Source organism: Buteo buteo, chromosome 24, assembly GCF_964188355.1.
Source record: "Buteo buteo chromosome 24, bButBut1.hap1.1, whole genome shotgun sequence".
In the NCBI taxonomy this organism is placed as follows: Eukaryota; Metazoa; Chordata; class Aves; order Accipitriformes; family Accipitridae; genus Buteo; species Buteo buteo.
The window spans coordinates 13,340,330-13,361,517 of record NC_134194.1 but is presented as its reverse complement, the minus strand read 5'-3'; the positions used below and the strand labels follow the sequence as shown (position 1 = coordinate 13,361,517).

Below are 21,188 nucleotides of genomic sequence, written 5' to 3'. Positions count from 1 at the left end.
AATTTTTCTTGGTGCTGCAAGTTTGTGATGGTGTGGCAAGATCTATTCCTGATGATGTGTTCTTTCCAGAGAGTCACTTACACTGCAGTCCTTTACTGTGTTTTTAGAGCTCTAAGTGAAATACACATTTTCTAGTCTATTTAGCCCAGCCTGTGTTACCTTGCTCAGGAGGCGAGTAAACCACTGAGTTGATAATTTGGCTTCTGCGTATGCTTTTTTCAGTAAGGTGCCTGCTGCTTAAAGCAATGTGTTCCATATCGTGCTTTATCACACCAAGTAAATCGTATATTAAAAATAGGTTATTGCATAATCTGTGTTTTGAATACGGGTTATTTTGAGTGTTCTGAAATACTTTGTGTTCAAATAGCTATGATCTAATTGTATATTACATTGAATATTATAATTTAAACCCTCAGTTTAGATACATGCATGAAATGTATATATATACTTAGCTCTTCGTTATTTCAGCATATTATTATACTCCCAGCATTCAGAGTCTTTGAACTTTTATGCGTGCAATAAAAATTGCTTCAGTTGTTGCTTGTCTTGGCTTTTGCAAAACACTAAGAATGATACTGAGTACAATAGCAATGCATAAAAAGGTAATCAGAGATTACTGTAGTCTGACTTAGTGGTGAAGATGAGTTTTGATTGTACTCATTTACAACAGACTTGATCTAACATCACAACTCTGGAAGTTACTGTGCTTTGACTTTAATTCAGTGTGTTTGCAGACAAATGTGAAATACTTCTGAACCAGTTCAGTGGGTTCTCTCCTTTGGCACTTGGCAGAACAAGGTGCTTTTTCGGTTTTGTTTCTTTTAATAGAGAAGTAAAAGTTAGACATTGGAGGCTAAAGATGAGAGCTTAAGACTTTATGTAGTAACATAAAAACGCTTTGCCCCAGGATGTATTGTTTAGATGTTTATGTACATACAGTTATGAATTTAAATGGGATTTGTTCCTTATGTCATGATTATTTTTTTAAAAATACTCTTTAACTGCACTGTGTTTTGCATACAAATTGAATAGTAATATATATTCATTGTGGTAATTCTGCTAGAGAATTTAGATTTGAAAAAAAGTGGTTTTACTTTGCTTGAAGTACTTAAGTTTACATATCTGTAATACAAATCTATATGGCTTTAAGTGACAGGCTTCTAGGTTTGATAGCCAAACTAGCTTTTACATAATGACAAAAGATGCCATGGCTACCTATTCATTAACTTGCAGTTGACAAACTGTGGAAATAAAACCTGACTGTTTTTGTCATAGTTCTGTCTCTGTGTACCCTAGTCAACTGAAAGCTCTTCTCAGTGTAAAGATCGCTGGACTGCTAGAATTGATCTCATCTACCCCATTAGTCTCTTGTTTAAATATAGTTCCTGATATTCCTGTTGCTATTTATGTCTTTAATGCATATGTATATTGAAGTGATATGTATAGCAGAAATATGATGATAGCAGATCCTACTGATTGCTCTGTTATTTGTAAAACTTCTTGGAGATAAGTTTCTTAGGATGACTCTCAACCATCTTCTCTTTTAGAAGTGCTTTTCCAAAGCAAAAAAGAGCCAGGACACCTATACAGAAGAAGAACCTGGCAACATGGAAAACTGGTTCTAATTTTGAATAAGTATGAAGCAGCAGTGCACTGCTTTACAGAACTGCCTTAAATTAGGTTGAAATGCCTATTTCTTACTTTGGTTTTCCTAACACTTAAATTTTAGATCCCACATCAACGAACCCTTTTATTCCTTCAAGAGATAGTCTGAGGTAGAACTATATTATGTTATGCATGAGTGGGCTGTACAATGAACAGCTGGAACTTAGGCACAAATGGGTTGGTTTTTTTCTTTTTAAGCAAACAGTAATTGGAGTATGTCTTTCCAAGAGCAGCCTTTTCTGGAGGAAAGTAATATTATAGTAGGAACAGGTGATACTTCGGATTATATAAGAAATATAAGAAAATAATGTAGTTTGTTAGAATAAAGACAAGGCAGTTCCTTATAGTACTTAAACATGCAACATGTGACAAACGAAATATGTAGGTGGTCTCACTGATGTAGCATAACTGAAATGTGTTTTTTTGGTTGTTTTTTTGTTGGGTTTTGTTTTTTTTAAGAGGTGATCTTCTACTGCCCAGTCATTGACTGATGTGTGGATCAGTAAATATTGTGATACGACTGAGTTGTGCTGCTTGGATTTTTTAACCTTTTTTTATACGGTAGCCTTTTAGTCCTTCTTCATCTCTGTAGTAGATGAACCAAATGCTAGCTCTTGCAATTTTTATGTCTAACCTACATACACATGGCACTCCTAGCTATTTCAAACGTGTAGTTGGTATAAAAAAATTATTGTGATTGTCTGAGAAGCACTTGTCTTCAATGTTCACCAACTAGATGTATGAAAATAGGGCTTCAAATTCTAGTATATGCAATAAATACTTGTGTTTGCAGTTGAACTAATTAGATGCTGTGTCATGCTTTGTCTTGAATAGGTTTGTTAAGATCACATCTTCGTTCTGCTTCTCTTAAGAAAAATAGGCCATTCTTTGTTTTGTCTTCGCTTTCTTCTTACCTTGTTCTTTGTTTTCATTCTCTCCCGTGTCTTTTACTGTTTCATTCCTAAGTTTTTCTGCCATTGTTCTCTGTTCTTAATTTTCGTATCATTCTTCCAAGTTGCATAGTTGGAGAACTTCATTCACCAAGGAGGAAACAAAGATCATCTAAAAACTGAATGTTTATGGATGCAACCTGCTATTGGATGAGGCCAAAGAAGGTACAACACACTCAGCTGTTGGAAGTAATATTCAGTCTCTGGACTTACCAGATTTATCTTGTACTTCAGGTGGACTATGTCTTGACTAGTCATGTCTTTATGTATTGACATATCACTTACAGGAATAGTGTCTTCATTTGTTCTTATGTAACTGGCACCAGACGATATCTGTGAATGTTCTCTAATTGTACAATTCATTAATTTTTAGGTAGACGGGGACAGGAGATTCTAGTTCACTTGTTAAAATGGTACTTTTTGTGAGACAGACTCTAGCTTCAGAGATTCAGTCTGGATTGGTTTTTTGTCTTACTAAAGCAGGTTTGCATCTTGGATAAAAATTCCACTTAAGTTGTCCTGTTCTTCAGCTGTTTGGCCTAGTAGTGTATTATGCAGATGCTTGAAGAAAAAGATAGTCTAAAGTGCAGTATTAATCTTCAGTGCCTTCATGGTATCAGTCATATGCTGAGCTTTCCGTTAGGCTTTTTTATGTGTTTGGAGTGCTAATTGTGCTGATTTTGCTTGTGAGGCAGTAGAACAAAAATCTAGGAAAAGAGAGATGAAGTACTTAAATGGGATCCTTCTGGAGAATCTCCTTGCAGTCCTTTTCATCCACTTCTTCCCTGGTCACTGCTAGTAATGCTTAATTTCCTAAGACGGAGTCAGCATAAATGTCTTCTAGAAAAAAGGCTTGTGTATTGGACTATGGAAATGTCTTGTGAGGGGCTAGGAAATGCAGTTCCTGAGACAGTAAAAAGAGTTGTAAGTGTTCTTCTGCATGGGTTTTGCCCATTTGATATTGCACTGCTGTCTAGTTCTATCTACTTCTGTGGTGTTTGTCTGGTATTGAAATTTGCACAGCAGGGATCTTGCCCTGTCTTGTTCTCAGCTCTTATACTACATTAACTTTTTCCCAAATCCTGTAATCTTTGTTAGGTGGTGAAAGATGGGATCTGGATCCTACTGCTCTTAAAGAAGCTGAAGTTCTTGCTGCAAGTAACACTGAAAATACTGCTAATTTAATTATTATCAGCTGATAGTTTCTTTTAAAGCCCTTGGAATTGTATAACTTAGTCATCATCTTTGGTGGAAGAAAGAGTGTTTGTGGAAAAGCAACTTCTTTACATGTGGTGGACTTCTGGGACTTTAGGGAACTTAAAACCTAGTTATGAGTGAGTTCCTTGTGGTTTAATGCCAGACTGTAAGCTGGAAAAATGTCTGCATCAGCTGCTAAATGTTTATAATTCACTGTAGCCTTCACTAGTGCAGTAGACTGCATTTAGTTATGCTGCTCATTTCTGTAACCTTGCGTAGGTTGTTTGCTGTTTCTGTTCTCCATTTGTAATGAAGTGCAAACTGGATGGATAATTTAATCTTGGATGGATTGTTTGCCTCAATTGCAACTTTTAAGTGTAAAAAGAGGATTAACCGATAAGCAAAAGGACAAACAAGTGACGGCATTTGTTGGTGACAGTGTAAAGAATCTTCTAACACATGTGATGATGTTTTTTCAAAACCAATTTTGAAGAAATAAAGCCAGCACATAGGCACTTGTATAAACTGCATGTTTCTTGCAGGAGTGTGAATGGAAAACAGACCAGTATTCAGCATTTATCTTCTGTTGACAGGCAACCATAGATTGTAAATAAACTTGAGTTCAATCAGTTAAGAGGATGTTGCAGTTGAGCAGCTGCAGTGCAACATGAACTAGTGTTAACCTGAGGACAAATCTTGGGTAATTACTTCATTCTCCTGTCAGGTGTGGGATAAACATAATGGTGTTTGTTTAGTGATTCAAAATGGATGATTTGGTATTTGAATTGCAACCTTGTCTATCATTGTTACTGCATTAAGGTCAAACTATTAAAATACTAACTAATATAAGCCAAACACTAGTGCGTGTATGAGAGGTGGAGTCAGGCAGAGCTCAAGAGCAGTGAACAGCTTGGCGACAGCTCTGTGAGGCTGGTAGCTCAGCTGGTAGATTGTGGAGTGGAACAGGAGGAAGGTTAAACAAGCTTTTATAATCCCTCCTGCCCTGTTCTGGGCATTGAAAGATACATTGTTGTAAATGAATGTATTTATCATTTGATTTCCACACAGGAGAAGGCAAGCATAATGCCTTGCAAACTGATAAAATGTTTCCCTTGGCACAACCCTTTGCAGAAAGTATTGGTTACCTGTTAGGCAACATGCTACTTACTATAGGAAAGTTGAGCTAATGCTTAAGTCATACTGGGATTTTTCATTCTCTTCTCTCAGAGCTGATCAGGGCGGTGAGAACTCCTGTGTGGGTCAAATAGGGCAGCAGAGATCTAGAGCTGTCTGGAGAAAAGTAGGCAAAGGTTTAAAATATTGTTTGCTTGCAAAACATGGAGGAACGGTTTGTACTGTGGTGAAGTAAGGGTAGTTTTGCTGGAAGAAACTCTTAGGCTAGCAAGTTTTGAGCTGTAATGCATATGATGATCAGGTGCTAATCTTTTGTGGATGAAGAATGATGGCGTGCTCTGTTCAATGCAAGTATTTATGCAGTCTGTATTTGCCTTGATTAAATCTGGAACATATTTGGCCTTTTGTGGTACGCTAAAAATGGAAGAATTTTGTAAAAGTTGCTGAAGATGCCTTCTTCACATAAGTTGACTTAGTATGGAAATTAATCTTGGGTAGATTTGGAGTTGATGGGATGAGTGTGTAATTTACTTGTTTATAAGCATTTTCTAAAAGTACAAAGTTAATTCTTTTCTGTCTGTAGGTTACACTTTTTCGTTACATTTTTAGGGCATCTTGTTGATGCAAGAGAAACCAATAAGCAAAGTTATGTATTTCATGTTCTCTGCTGACTTGGTTTTGGTTTCCTGCTTTTTCCAAGCTTACCATAAAGCTAGATATGAAGCTTTAATTTTCCTGAGACTCATGTCTTTCAAATGGTGGCTATATAATGTAGACAGGCTTTCATATGCTTTTTAAGAAATGCAGCAAAAGATCCCTCAAAACCTTTATTTTTTTTTTCTCTCTTTTAAGGTTTGGACCCCATGGCATCCCTGTGACCATATTTCCTAAAAGGGAATACAAGGATAAACCTGAAGCCATGCAGCTCCAAAGTAAACCATTCCAAGATGAGGCACAGGTGAAGTGTGAATCTAATGCTGCAGTCCCTGATGACTCTTCTCTCACGCAGCCATCAGAACCTAGCATAGCTAAAAGCCTATGGACTTCTAAACCACCTCCTCTCTTTCATGAGGGAGCACCATATCCTCCTCCGTTGTTTATCAGGGACACATATAACCAGTCAATACCTCAGCCTCCACCCCGGAAAATTAAGCGGCCCAAGCGTAAAATGTACAGGGAGGAACCCACTTCTATCATGAATGCTATCAAACTACGACCTCGGCAGGTCTTATGTGACAAGTGCAAAAACAGTGTTGTTGCAGAAAAAAAAGAAATAAAAAAAGGTGGCAATGCAAGTGACTCTTCAAAATATGAGGATAATAAGAAACGAAGAAATGAGAGTGTGACTACTGTGAATAAAAAACTTAAGACTGACCATAAAGTGGATGGAAAAAGCCAAAATGAAAGCCAGAAAAGGAATGCTGTGGTCAAGGTTTCAAATATTGCCCACAGCAGAAGCAGAGTAGTTAAAGTTTCCGCACAAGCAAATACTTCAAAAGCGCAGTTAAATACAAAAAAAGTTCTCCAGAGCAAAAACATGGATCATGCAAAAGCTCGGGAAGTCTTGAAAATGGCCAAAGAAAAGGCACAAAAGAAGCAGAGTGCAACCTCCTCTTCCAAAAATGCACATTCAAAGGTCCACTTCACACGGCGTCTTCAGAACACCAGCTCAGGTTCCCTTCCACCCCGATTGCGTTTAAAGCCACAAAGGTATCGGAATGAAGAAAATGACTCTTCTCTCAAGACAGGACTTGAGAAAATACGGAGTGGCAAGATGGCAACTAAGCCCCAGTCTCGCTGCTCCTCCACCCGCTCAGCAGGTGAGGCCCCTTCAGAAAATCAGAGCCCCTCAGAAGGCCCTGAAGAGGCCAGCAGTGAGGTTCAGGACACAAGTGAAGTGCATGTAACTGTTGATCAGGATGAACACCAGACATTGGGCAAGAGAGGCAGCAAAAGCAATATAACGGTTTACATGACCCTTAATCAAAAGAAATCTGACTCTTCCAGTGCATCAGTTTGTAGTAGTGATAGCACAGATGATTTGAAATCTACCAACTCTGAGTGTAGCTCTACTGAAAGCTTTGATTTTCCTCCAGGCAGCATGCATGCACCTTCTTCCTCCTCCTCCTCTTCAAAGGAAGAGAAAAAGCTCAGTAATTCCTTGAAAACGGAAGTCTTTTCCAAAAACGTCTCTAAATGTGTCACACCAGATGGCAGGACCGTATGTGTAGGGGACATTGTTTGGGCCAAGATTTATGGCTTCCCTTGGTGGCCAGCCCGTATTCTTTCCATAACTGTGAGCCGGAAAGATAATGGCCTTTTAGTTCGACAGGAGGCTCGTATCTCATGGTTTGGCTCCACAACAACATCTTTTCTTGCTCTTGCACAACTATCCCCCTTTTTAGAAAGCTTCCAGTTGCGCTTTAATAAGAAGAGAAAGGGTCTTTACCGCAAGGCCGTCACAGAGGCAGCTAAGGCTGCTAAGCAGCTGACTCCCGAAGTTCGGGCCCTGCTGACACAGTTTGAAACGTGAACATGGAAAGTAAGGTAGGCAAGAAATCTGGAGGCTCCACAAAATTCATAGCCTAGTTAGAGAACTACCATGAAGGACTTGCCAAGTCAGAAGTTGCACTCGGTTGACTGCTCTTTTTATACTAAAGTTGTTCCATTTGTAGCGGTTTCTTGACAGTTAAACAAATTGAACACGCAATCAAAATTAGCCTAAAGTGAGAACTTCAGTATTTTTCAAGTGAGCATTTTTTTTAAAGAATAAAACTCCTCAAACACCCAATGCATAGGAGCCATAGCCTCAGCTGAAAGGCAGCTTATTTGCAGGGAATTTTTTAGTAGTTTCTACCCAGTATATAACTAGTTGCTGTGTGGCAAAGGGTTAACACAAGGGATGAAAGTAGTAGCTGTGACTTTTTTTTTTTTTTTTTTTTGGTGGCCCATCAGGGAAGTGTAGAAATGTAAGCCTTGTCTAAATGGTCTTTAAAGATTATTTTAAATAGTCTCTAATGTATTTAGTCTGGCCAGTGCAGATTGGTTCAAAGCATGCTTAAACATCTTAAGGAGGCATGCTCCAACCCACATAGGCCAGTTTAAATGGCATTAGAAGACTTGCTGAAATTTTTAAGGAAGAATTCATGTAACTTAAAGACCAGATTAAATGGGGTTTTATCATAGTGACCACTTAAAACACTCAGCCTTTCTATGCACATGGGGGCACAAATATAACACTTCAGGGTTGAGAAGCTGAGAGGGATGCCTGTAGCTCTAAGACAAAGCTGAGAAGTTGCTCAGTATTTGGGATCAAGGGCTGTTAATGCTGCATAGGTGTGAATCATAACTTCTGGTCTTTCTTCCTGAAGAAATCTTTCAGGCCATTTGCCTGGAGGTTTAAATTAAGAGAGGCTTTGTTTTGAATGTGTAAATAATTGATTGCTGAAATTGGTCAGATTTTCTCCTGACTGGTTGTTCCTAAATTCTTAGGATACGTCCTAGTAAATTACACTTTGTGAATTGTCAGATGTGTAATTGTTGCATTTTGGATGTATCTAACTTCATTTTTTTTTTTTAATATTTCCGTTTAAGGTATCTGTTTGCAGGTCAGAAAATGAGAATATGTAATTGTGTAATGCTCTGAAATGTAAAAAAACAAACTGTAAATAAAATTGACTAAATCTGAATTATTTGTGTGTGTTTCTCAAAAAGCTTTGAAAAAATCCAGGATGTTAGAGTACTTTATATGTATGCCGTATTTAGAGGACACCCTTTTAAAAAGTAAATTGTCCTTTTTCACACATTCTTAAAGATAACTGCTTGATGTAAGGTATTATTGGTATACTTCAGTCTTAATTTTGAGATTAAGCAATTATCTGTCCCTTTTGTTTCAAAACTAGCTCTGTAGAGGGCTTTCTGTAAAGTTTATCAAATTTCTCCCTTAATTAGATTTTGTTCCATATATTTGAATAAAGACTGTGGATAATGTCACTTATACAGTGGGGAAATGTTTTCAGTTTTCTCCCATCTATCAAAACCTAATCAGACCCACTCTCCACTGCTACTTCGTCTTTTCTTGCATGTCTTTTGCTCAATGTTGGGGCATTTTCATGCAACTGACTACATTTTTTTTTTTTTTTCTTTTAGTTTTGGTCCTTATTTGACCATGTGAATTACTGTCTCTTCTCCAACCCACTCCTGTTTCAGCCTTGCAATGCCTTGTGAAGAATCTATCAGCGTTCATCCTAAAGCAGTTTTCATCCTGTTTTTTCCATAATTGCCCATGTAGGCAATCATGACAGAAGTAAAAATTTAAGCTTAGACTGAAATTAGATTTTAAACAGACATGAAAATGGGGGTAAGGATTTAATCGTCAAACCCTTAAAATCTTTTTAACTTAAGGTTAAATTTCATATGTTCATGATACTGTCTGGTCTTTCCAAAGCATTCAGTTTCTTTTTCCCTTTTTAAATTATTCTGTTGTACCCACAAAACTACTGGAAGTCCAAAGTGTCAAATACATGGCCATTCAAATTTTCCTCAAGCTTACGGTCATCTCTGTTAGGTGCTAATTAAGCTTCCAAACATACCAGCTTTACCTTGGCATTCTAACAGTTACCGAAAAACCTCACTGGTCAATGCTTTTTGAATGTGATAAACACACAATAAAATTCATAGTGTAAAAAAAAAAAAAAAATAATTTTTTTTGGAAAAAAAAATAATCCTGTTTCACTTCTATGTATTCTTTCCTGCAAACAGAAACAGTTACTCTATTTAAGTAAATAAGCCGTACTTTGTTATTAAAGCAGACTGCTTTTTGAAGTCAAGAACCCATACAATGTGGTTTAGATGTCTACACTAGTTCGTTGAGGTTTAGAAGCTCAAGCGAACTGGCTGTAAGTTAGTTGTTCTGAGCCAAGTAGTGGTGAAATCAATATTTACACTGTTAATTTTTCCTTAAAAGACCTGGAAGCTTTGTACTTTTTTCTATTAATTTATATAAAGTTAGAATAGTACTAAGGCCAAAGTTTGCTCGGGTGTTCACTGGTGAGATGGGAGAGCAACAAGTATTAGAGGGGTTTTGTTAGATTGTTTTATGTTCAAAAGAACTGTTTATGAAAGGCATTTAAAGATTCTTAGTCTTGATTTGTAGTTGATCAGTCTTTTAAGAAGTCTTTCCGAAGTTTTACAGTGAATGTGCATTATCACTTCAGACTTACCAGGTCTCAAAACAAATAGACTACTTTTTTTTTTTTTCAATGCCATGTTACATTAGGTTGAAAATATCTTATTCCTACTCGTCCATGATTTTCCTTTCCCTCTGAAGTAGCTAACACTCTAGATATAACAAGATTTGCAGTGGAGAAAATGTTGGGCTTAATGTAAAGTCTAGTTACAGTAAGTAACCTTGGTTATGGCAGCATGGTTGCTGCGTGTAGATCAGCTTTGAAGACTTAGATGAAGCTGAGTATGTAGATCAGCTTTGAAGACTTAGATGAAGCTGAGTACTGTTTTAGCTATAAACTGCAAAAAACCCTCCACACTTTTATGTGCCTGTCTGCTCCCAGCAATGCATACACTTTGAGTGTGGATTATTGTTCTTGCAGTTGGGTACACATCTACCATCTCTGAGTTAACTTGACAATTTAAATGACTTATCAAATAACTCGTGACAGGCGCACGCCTGTACAGTGCCAGGATAGTGCCTGTGTGTAATTAAGCTGTGCAACTGTTGCAGGCAGCCTGTGTCTTGAGAAGACAAACATCAGTAGAAAGAGTGTTAGTTTTCTATCAGCTTAATATAATAAATTGCAAATTCTGTCTTTTTGAATTAATAAAATTCCTCAGTGTAGTTGTTGAATATGTATGGCCTTTCAATTTAGGGGGGAAAATGTGACAGGTGGCGATGAGTTTCTAGTACAAGCCTACTTCTCCTTTGGAGATCTTTAGCTTCAGTTAAAATGTTTTGGGAGAGAGTAGTTATTCCAAAACTTATAAGGATTTTCTTTAACGGGAGTGTTTGAAGGTGTGATTGCTTCATGAGTGAAGCTAGAAGCAACTGTGAAATGCTTGTATGTTTCTGAAGTAGAGTTCTATGGGAAATTGAACAAATATTTGTTATTTTTTTAATCAGAGTTTAAATTTTATGTCAACACTTAAATGAGATAATCATCTCTGATTATGGTATTTTCTTTTAGACAGTGCTATCTTTAGTTTCAAACATACATAACTGACAGCCACCTCACCAGGAGGGTTGTGTTTAGTGGGGATAATTTGGGTCAACTGTGCAAGGCTGAGAAGACTTATTTCTTTCAGCATGTTGTAAAATACTTTTTTTTTTTTTTAAGTAGTTTCTAAATGCATTAGGTTTACAAAATCACTCATCAGTGGAATTGAGGAAGGGGTAAAAGTTGCTTTTTGCATTGCTAGCCTTAGGTTTGTTTCTAGTTAACTCTCTTAAGTCCTGAAACTGATATTCATTCATGTCTCCTATAAGCTCTTGCTAAAGTTGCCAGAGTAGAACAGGAACGTGAATTTTGGAAAACCTTGGTAGCTAGTCCTCAGTAGTATTATCATCTGTCCTCACGCATGTTCTGCGAAGTACAGTGGAAAAAAATAGAGCTGCCTTCTTGGCTAAAGAATTCTGGAAAGGAGGAGGCTGACAATCAGTGAAAGGCTATTTCAGTTCATCTCCTCTTTATAATTGTATTCTAATAAATGCCTATGGGAATAAGCAAATTCAGTCAATGCAATGGGATCACTATACTAACTTGTAGATAAAGACTGTGAACTGGAAGGTAAGTAGAGTGAGCTTATGATTAAAAGGGCAGTTAAGATGACAGTATTTTTTGTCATAAGCCATTTGGTGGAAGTGTAGGTATGCTATTTAAAAACAAACTTGAAAGTGATCTTACAGTACAGAGTTTATAATGGTTAAAGGCTGAGGTGCTTTCTGTTCTTATTTTCAGTTTACTTTTTAAGGGTATAAATAGAGAGGTCATAGGGAACCTGAAGGAAAAGAGAGGAACTTGGTGTATTGAGCTAGATGTGATACTGGAAGGAGAACTATGAGTTGGCTTTTTGAGAATAATATGTTAGTCTGCAAGTTCAGTAAAAGGGACTAGTGCTCTCCTGTTTTAGAGAGCTTATAGGAGAATTTTGGTGAAACATATGTCATTGTCCCACAGTCAACTGTTTGAAATTCATCCAGCATCTACTTCATGCTTGTGGAAATGGAATGACTTGCTACAGGATTATGTCAGTTTAATCTGTGCTTACATTAAGTGTGTGTGTCTTTGTTTTTTTAGGATAGGATATAGTAGCATACATTTTGGGGATATAGACAGGCTATGCTTGCAACAATACAGTAAAATTATCCCTATAAATCAAATAAAGTATTAATGGCAGAGGTTTTGCACAACTAACTTCTTAAAGCTTCTTCTGACATGACTGTAGTGATCGGAGATCATTCACGTTTAACATCAGGACAGGTAGAGAGGCCTGTAGCATTGAAAACTTTTGTAGTAGCTGTCAAGCTATCTAAAGATCTGTTAGATCCAAGCTTCTGAGATGTGGATGTAAGTATTCAGCTTCAAATTATCCTTAATCTGTAATGGGAAGAACCTCTGTTTTGATACATGTCCTTAACAATTATGATGACAAGTTCCTATTCAACATTTAAACTACCTCAACTACTGGTTTTTGTGACAACTTTGTATTTTAGTTTAAATAGTTCCCTCCTATGGTGTCATCCTGTTAGTGTATTTATAGAGTGTGGCCATTTAACTAGATAAAATAAGATCCCCTTGTAAGATGGCTTTTCTATTCCCTGCTCGTCTTACTGGCATTTCTGTGCACCTGTTCTAGTTTGAACTCATCTTTCTCTGACATCAGTGGCAAGAACTGTTTATGGTAATTTAGATGGCGTTTTACAAAACTCTTGTCGAACAGCAGTGATTCTTCCTTAAGTCAGAAATAGCTCTGATTATTGGCTTTTAATTGTTAGATCCTAATAGAACCCTATGGTTTACTCATACATTTCAGTCTTTCTTCTGTAGTACCTGGGATGTGTATACCAATCAAGACTGTAATTTAGATTAATTTATGAAATTTTTCTTAAATTAAACTGTGACACAACTACCCTTCTGTGAACACAAGGCAAAATAGCAGTTCCCAGGCATGGCTGTGGAGATAGTGGTTTGGTAACTGGCTTGCTATCATGGTTTTTCCCTGCACGCTTTTGTTGTTGCTACCAGATGCGGCAGTTGGGAATAACTCCCTGCGGCAGCACTGGCAAGCTTAGTGCCAGGTACCGATTGTTGAAGGAAACTCATATCTCTGGCTCCATTTTTTTCCCTCAAGAAAAAGCAATCGGTGTTCTTGGCGTGAAGTTGAATAAGCAGCAGTGTGAAAAATTAACGTCATTGGTAAGACCAGGGCTTTTATACTGTAGAAGTTCTGAGCCACCTTGCACATCCAATAGGGAGACAAATGGGAGTAAGAGACAGTTTTGCATGCCTGCGTAACCTTCCCAGATAGTTTCTGTACGCACAGGGCTGAAAACTGGTTTTCTGTGCTTGTGCTGATGGAGAAGTGTAGTCTTTGATCTTCTCTACCTACCTACCCACGGTCCCAGGGGATAATGTTAACAATACAAGCTGCAGGTATAAATTGGCACAGGGGACAAATCAGGATCCCCTGTTGCAAGTTTAAATTGGGGCTTTGCTCGTTCAGTGCATGCAGACAAATAGATTTGTGGGATTTATTTGGGCTACATGTTTGAGAAGTTATTTTCAAAATCAGGACCAGGCGTATTTTGAACAACTGTGATGCAGTTTCTATGCCAATGATTTTATTCCTCAGTCCAGAGAAGGACTATTGGAACTGAGGATATTCAAGGTCTGCAAATACTTGCAGGATAGGTGCGGAGGCAAAGCGGAAACACACTTCTGTTTAGTTGCAACTAGGACAAGAAATAGTATTTAAAATTCTAAGACTGCAAGTTAAGATTAGGCACTAGAATATTTATTCCAGTTGTTATAGTGAAACCCTAGGTGGTGTTTGGAGAGTTGCATAGTTTTTGTAACTACATGTTTTTAAGATCAATAGATTAGGCTAAGCTTTGTCAAGAATGGGTTAAATTCATCCCGCGTTTGGGTATGGGACAGAATAGATGATCTATCCTGACCCTGTCAGGCTCTGTTTTCTGCAATTTTGTTATTAACAATTCTGATTTTGGGAAAACAAAATCTTTGTAGAAATATGTATATAATGAAGGATTCCGACTTGTGTCCTGTTTAGTCGTGCAGGAATCACACTTGGTATAGTGGAAGTATGGCCTTCTAATAATAGAGCCTTAGCTTCCTTGTGTAGTAAAACTGCACTGCATCTTCTGCCAGGGGCCTCTTCTATGCAAAATCATGTTTGGATGACATTATTTATATAACATGTCAACTTTAAATTAGGTTGGTTGGTTGTTTTGTTGTGTTTTTTTTTTTTTTTTAAATAGATCTAGGTCAGTTTTCATGTTTGCTTACTAATGGTTTTGATGTCAAATATGCAATATGAATAAGAAATATTCTTATACGTGCCAGCCATGTGCTATGAATCCGTGATTTGGAAGGCAAGCTGTGTTCTCACTAGCTTGTTACCATCACTAACAGATTCTGTAACAGAAACGCAGCAAAGTTCTGGTGACAGAATTGTCCTTGCCTATTTCTAACAGATGCATAAAGGCAGAGAGGATACTTGCTTTGTCATTAAAGTAAGCAGATACAATTCCAAGCAATATTTACTTAAATACTAATTTTGCATCATTTTTGTTTAGTAACATCTAGGATTTTTGTTTGATTTTTAGGAAACGCTAGTATTTCATTGTACTTCTGCAGTGGTTCAGAATTTTAAAGCATATGGTGCCAGTTTTGGTAATTAGTAGCTCTGGTGAAAAGGAACTAAATCCATAAAAACCAGATTTTTCAAAGAAGTTTAGTTAGGGTTAGAACCTCAAGCTGCTCTGTATGACCTGATTAAATGCTTCAGTTGACACACAGGTATCTGAATGGCATTTCATAAACAATTGTGGACTGTTTCATGTAGTCTGGTTCTTTAGTCATCTAAAACTGAAGTCATCTTGATACTGATTTTAGTAAGGCGCATATCTTGTCAGCTTTTCTAAGATGTCACCATTAAAATCAGCCCTAAAATCAGTTAGTACTTCATACAGGAATGCAGATGAATGTGGTAAGGAACACGTCCTTACATTTGCTAGTACCAGGAATGGTCCGGTTATTTTTGCTCTGCTGTTAGTGACACCAACAGTGGAACCTCAGTTTGAAGGTGATTGACACAAAGTTGTGTTCTTTTGGCCATCTGTAGTATTTGTTTAGTAAGCAGAGATTTTGATTCTGACACAAACTTTTTTTGTTTTGGTAGAAATACCAAGAAATGTGTTTGCTAGGGATTGTAATAACAAGTGGCTGAAGTCTGAGCAATAGGAGAAGGAAATTATTATCAGGTTACTCTTACTGGTTTCATGATGCTCTTTTAACTTAGACGTCATGAAAGACTTTGGAAATGTGTTTGTGAAAGCTTCCAAGTCACTCCTGATTCCTGAGTCCTTCAAGAAGAACAAGAAAGAGAAGGCTTAGTACTAAAAATAGCTCCCTCCTCTACCTTTGGTCCCTCCGAAAAGATAAGCAAACCTGTTTTCCTGTATTTTTGCTAGGGAAAATAACAAACCAACCAACCAAAAAACCCAGATTTTTTTTTGTCTCTACAAGTTGCTGTTAAAAATCATAGCTAAAGGTTCTGAGCATTGAAATTTTTTTGTTGGAATATCCCATTAGCAATATTTTATTATTGGGGGGGGGGGGGGAATCTTTCCTTGAGTTTTTTCAAGTGTTGAGGGATTTAGGGACCTAATCTCTTCTAGTACATTTGTATGAAAAATCTGGGTTTGGCTGGGTTTTAGAAATTCTTGATACTGTGTTATGTATTTCAGGGAATTAGGCATGTAAACTGAAGAATGTGTTACTGCTCTTGGTTTTCCTTGTAGCTGAGGCCCTGTTGTTGAAGATTGTCTTGGGCTATAGAGGAATGCAATAGTTCTGCTTGCTTTTTAGTAATTCATTATCTGGAAGAGAAGCCTATTTTAACTCTTCCTAACTAGTTAAAATTTGAATCTGTAGCAGCAAAATAACACGTGTTATTTCTTCTGTAATGCAGTTTTGCGTTTAGACAAAGTATTAGTCCCCTACAGAAGTTGCGTATTTGTTACTGTAACTATTTTTAAATGTGGGCTCTCTACTTTGAGCTATGTATCTTCTCCTTCACAGTATGTGATTGGAGATACTGCTATTTTTACTTTCCTTGTCCTTCTGGGCTGCCTTTTCTTCCTCTTGATGGCTGCCTGTTGTCTTTCTGCTTTTCCTTTGAAGACAAAACCAAATACTTTCAAAAGCAGTGCTTCTCTCTATGGACATAGTGAATACACAGGATTGTGAAAATTTTCACAATGAAAAAATCAGAATCCACATTAGAGTGGTGACTTCCAGCAAAGTGGCTGTGTAAAATGCAGTTGAGTGGGGCAGATGTTCATGACATCAGTGGTGAAAGGCCATAAGCTGTGTCAGTGCCTGTCCTAGCACACATGCTTATGTTTATTACTGGTGGTAATTTTTACGATGATTCCATAGCTCCAGCAGGTGAATGAAACTGCTTCAAAACAGAGCCCAGACTGCTGTGAGCATACTGTACATCACGGGAGAGCCGTACCCTCAGAGTTAGGCTTTGCTATCACTCGCCTACAAATCGTGGATTTACATGATGAAGTGAATGAACTCACTGACTGATTGATAAAACAGGCAACTTGCTGAGTTCACGAGGGTCGGGGAATTTAGTGACACAGATATTGAGCCGACGCAAGCGGCTTGCAAGCGTAGAAGCACTGTCTGTGAGGACCTAGGGACACTTCATCCTTTGTGGCAAGTCTGCTCTTTGTACCTTTTGTTCTCTGGGTCATTGGTCCCTGCTCCGCGTGGTTCACACCAGGGAATCCGCAGGGTAAGAAATGTTCCTCCACAATACAAGGAGAATAAGATACGTGACTGCACGTGTGTGGCTTTATTTTTCAGTCACTATATCTCTGGAGCCCAATCCTGTATACTCCTGCCTTAAACCTTTTCTATACAAAACACTGCTATTGATCCACACAAAACAATGTAAAACCAATTATATTTTAACTGGGCAGATCAGACATCCCCTGATCAGTTTTTGTACCTTATAGCAATCCAACCAAAGGTTATTCCTCACTGATCTGGGCTAAATCCATGTGCAGCATTCTAAAGTCAGCTTCATTGTGACAATACAAAGGTTCCTGCACAAAATATTTCATATTCATTAATTTTGCCAAACATGCAGGTAACAAGTGTATGGTTAGTATGTATTGGAATAGTGAGATTCTGCAATAGTTAGAAACACTCACTTGAAATTAATAAACCTATATTTTTTAAATCTACTTCTTATCCTGGATTTTTGCCTTCAAATCATAACGTCCATGAGCGCAACTGGTGCAGTTGCTCTTTCACCTTCTGTTGTCTCAGTTTTCTTTCATCCTATAATCACTTCAACAAAGATTGTAATGCCACTGGCAAGAAGGCTTTGAATTTCAGTTTAAAGACTGTGTGAGCGACCAAATGGGAACAGTTTTTATAGTACTTGTATTTTGCTTCTCATTCTTTATTACAAAGAAACTCCAATATACTCTGCAACTGTGAGTCATCTGCTTTTCTTTTAAGCAAACTTAATTATTATAATAAAGAAATTCTTGGTAGTTTGACCATAATGAACACAGTGTACGCGTACGGTTTTGCGTGAAGATACAAAGCCAAAAGAAGGCACAATCTCATCTTTATGGTTTTTACCTGGAGGGTAACTCATCGGAGTTACGTCCTAAAAAGGGGAGGAATAGCTGGTGGTATTCACATTTTAGAAAGAAAGAAAAATCTAAGATGTGGAAGAAAGTAATGATTAACTGGATATGGGTACCAGTTGTATTGCTGCAATGGCAAGTTGTCTGCCTCACTGTCACACTTGTTTGCATTTCTCAGTATATGAAAAAATCTGGTTTATCACAGGTTGCATTGGACAATGCATGTAAAACGCCATCAATATTGAATAGTTAGTGCCCCAAATTTGCTTTTTTTACTCTAAAATACAGGAAGGTCATCGTCACCATGATTTATATAATCCACTGCTTCAGTTTCCACTTATTCTAGGTAGTTACTTTGTCCAGCAAAATTTCATAGTATCACTCTGGCTTTGAGCACCAAGTTCTTCAGTGGGCAGGACAGTGTTGGCATAGGTGTCTGTACAGGTAGATACTTTGTTTCGCTGTCTGCTAGTTTGTTTGCTAAATGATCTGTAATTTCCCTTTAACTCTGCTGGTGAAGACCAGTTTAAGCTCAAAAAAATTGAATCAGATTCTTCTGTGAGTTTTTAGCATCTTTTCATGGTATGCTGCTTTCTGGATATCAATAGTAGTACACCTGGTAAGAATTCAGGCTGGCAAGGAGGTCAGTTGTTTTCTTTTTTAGACCATCGTAAATTCTTTACTCCTGTTAACCGGATTTTTTCTACCATAGGTCTCAACAAATGGCAGCATTTTACATCAGACTGACGAGTCCTGCTGCTCCCTTACAGTGTCTGACAGACCACTGTGGATTCAGATTGGGGGCACTGAAGTTATCAGTGAAATTGGCAGGTCTGTCTGGTTTAAGCCCTGCCTTAAGTGAAGGGTTCACTACGCTATCAACTAATCATATGCAAAACAGGTTAGGACAGAGGTAATGAGCTACCTGTTATTTCCCTCTTCTATCTGAACACTTTAGATGCAGCTGTTCTCCCTGACCTAACCTGGTGTCAGGATTGATAGATATATTATTGAGAAGATCCACACTAACTTTCTCTTTAGGCTTGCTTCTTGAAGTTTGCATTACATGATCAGATTAAATAACTTGACAGGTATAATGTGAAGGTAAAAAAAAATAATTAAAAATAAAGATTTTTGTCTCCTAAACCAGCAATCCTCAAACATTTTTGCTATGTGGATGACATCTTAGTGGGATGTACTTTGTGGGCAGTTCATCTGCTGCTTGTGATTGTAGGCATGGCTTCCTGCCTTTGCTGATGTGTAAAAGTAAAATCAGGAAAAAAATATAGAACATTTTAGGCTTTTTAAAGAAGTTTAATTCCTAAAACAAGGAAAAGAATAGAAAACGTAAGCAGGAGGATCTCGTGAGAAACTTGCAGATGATGTACAGTCACTGGGAGGGACCCACTCTTCTAGGAAAATTAAGTTTGTTTTCTTTGTTTGTTTTGATTCCCCCCCCCTGCCCCCAAAGCTCTGATATGGGGGGGTAACACTTAACAAACATGCTTAACTTTCAGTGCATGCCTAAGTCCATAAGGAAATTTAAAGTACATGTTTAAAGCCAAGCAGATACTGAACATTATTGGGAATTCTAGCCCAAATGTGTATTTACTACTTAGATCTGTCATGGATGTATGCATGTCTCTTGTATCTTTTTTTGACATGGAGAGGAAATAGGGCAGTGAGGAGAACATACTGTTGCTGTAAAGGGAGCTTGATTTACATGAAGAAGTCATGATTTTTACTTTATTAATATTTAAAAGTTTGATCCAGTACTATATTATTGCTTTAGGTCTGGGATTAGATATTCAATATCCACTGGTTTCAGTTTTTATAAACTGAGATTTGCTGCTGGTAAAACAGAAGTCTGGACTATAATAGAGGATAAGACTAGTAATGTTTCTGGAGTCACTAGTGATGGTGTATAAATGTCAGTGGGAGAAGTGAAGCTCCTGGTGCTTGCTAAGGGTGTTCTGGAATCTCTCGACGGTAAGAATCGCAGAGTAAAAGAGAGCTGTAGAACTGACTTGGGCAGGAACACAAATGCCAGGTGTGTAATGAACAGTCTTTGCCAAATATTGATTCTGAAAATCACTGCAACTGCATCGATTGCTAAGCTGGTAGATGGGGTGTGAAAAGTAAAACTGCCTGCTATCAGAATGAGGGAACACCTGTGTTAAAGTGAATTGTCCATTTCCTTAGACCTAGTAGTAGTTGTATGCATGCTAACTGAACCAAATTCTTGTCTCGTTTATTCCTTTGTAGTTCATAGAAGTTTGCTGGCTAGTAATAGTGTCACTGAGGCTTAAATTCGGAAGTGCGGGTGTTGGGACATACTGGCCAAACTGTTGTCCAACTTTTTATGGGATTTTTGGTATTTCTGAGTAGAGTCTGGTTCTCTGACGTACTATAAAATCTCTTTGCAAGACTTCATGGATACATGATGCTAATTTAATATTAGTCTTATTTTGGATAATTTCTTATTGGTCATATGCTTTAATACCCAATATTGCTTGTTTTGCAGCCTGGAATACTGTGGTGTTTAGTTACCTGCACCAACAGTAAGTACTATTGAACACAGTGGAACTTTGTCCAGCATCCTTCTCTTTGTAGAGGCTCTGCAGGTTTATCTCATGCATCTTGGAGTGGACCATAGCTAAAATAGGTTTGATTATATATCAATTCTGAGTATCATACCCAAATAGGACCTATTGGATATTGGAATGGATGCCTCCTAGTCTACTGTCAGCATATAGCAGCTCAGTGCATTTCTGCCTGGATCTTTTAAATTTTGTAATTAGCCCTTATTGCTTCTGTTTCAACTTTACCAAAATTTCATTCCTATTTTAATTCTACTGCATTGTATAGGATATAAAATAAAGTATTTATCTTTATTTTATGTTGTCCTTTTGTGGCACAGCGAGCAACCGATTAATTGAGAAACTCCATAGTTATCCCCTTTGTCTTCCCCGCCTCCTCTTGTGGTAGGACCATTTTCACAAACTCCACGCTCTACTTCTCATTTTTTTTCCATTTCTTTTGGATATTATTCAGAAGAGTTGTTCATTTAGAAAGAACTTCAGGATTTTCCTGTGCATGCTAGGAGTCTCCTTTTTAAAATTCAGCTGTGTTATTCACAATGCTGTTGTCAGTACTGGAAAATGTGTATGTACCTTTCAAATAATCCTAGCAGTCAAAAGCTCAGCAGAATGGTAAAAGGAATCAACAAGGCTGGCCTGGTCATGTTGGAACCTCGTTTGGTCTCCTGTGTGTTTTTTTGAGCAAAGGGGTTGGAGCAGATGATCTGCAGA

At 37.7% G+C, this 21,188-nt stretch overlaps 1 protein-coding gene across 5 annotated transcripts in view; it reads left to right on the top strand.

The window, feature by feature from the left end:
* The window catches only part of PWWP2A (PWWP domain containing 2A), a 32,316-nt gene that overhangs the window by 7,691 nt on the left and 3,437 nt on the right, over positions 1–21,188 (top strand). The window contains exons 2-3 of one of the 5 annotated variants that reach the window (XM_075056758.1): positions 5,799–6,766; positions 18,590–18,949. In XM_075056758.1, the coding sequence (XP_074912859.1) occupies positions 5,799–6,766; positions 18,590–18,624 (1,003 nt within the window). In that variant the 3' untranslated portion in view covers positions 18,625–18,949. Of the gene's footprint in view, positions 1–5,798; positions 8,636–18,589; positions 18,950–21,188 lie in introns of those variants that run through there. The other 4 variants (XM_075056757.1, XM_075056759.1, XM_075056756.1 and 1 more) reach the window with 4 other exon arrangements.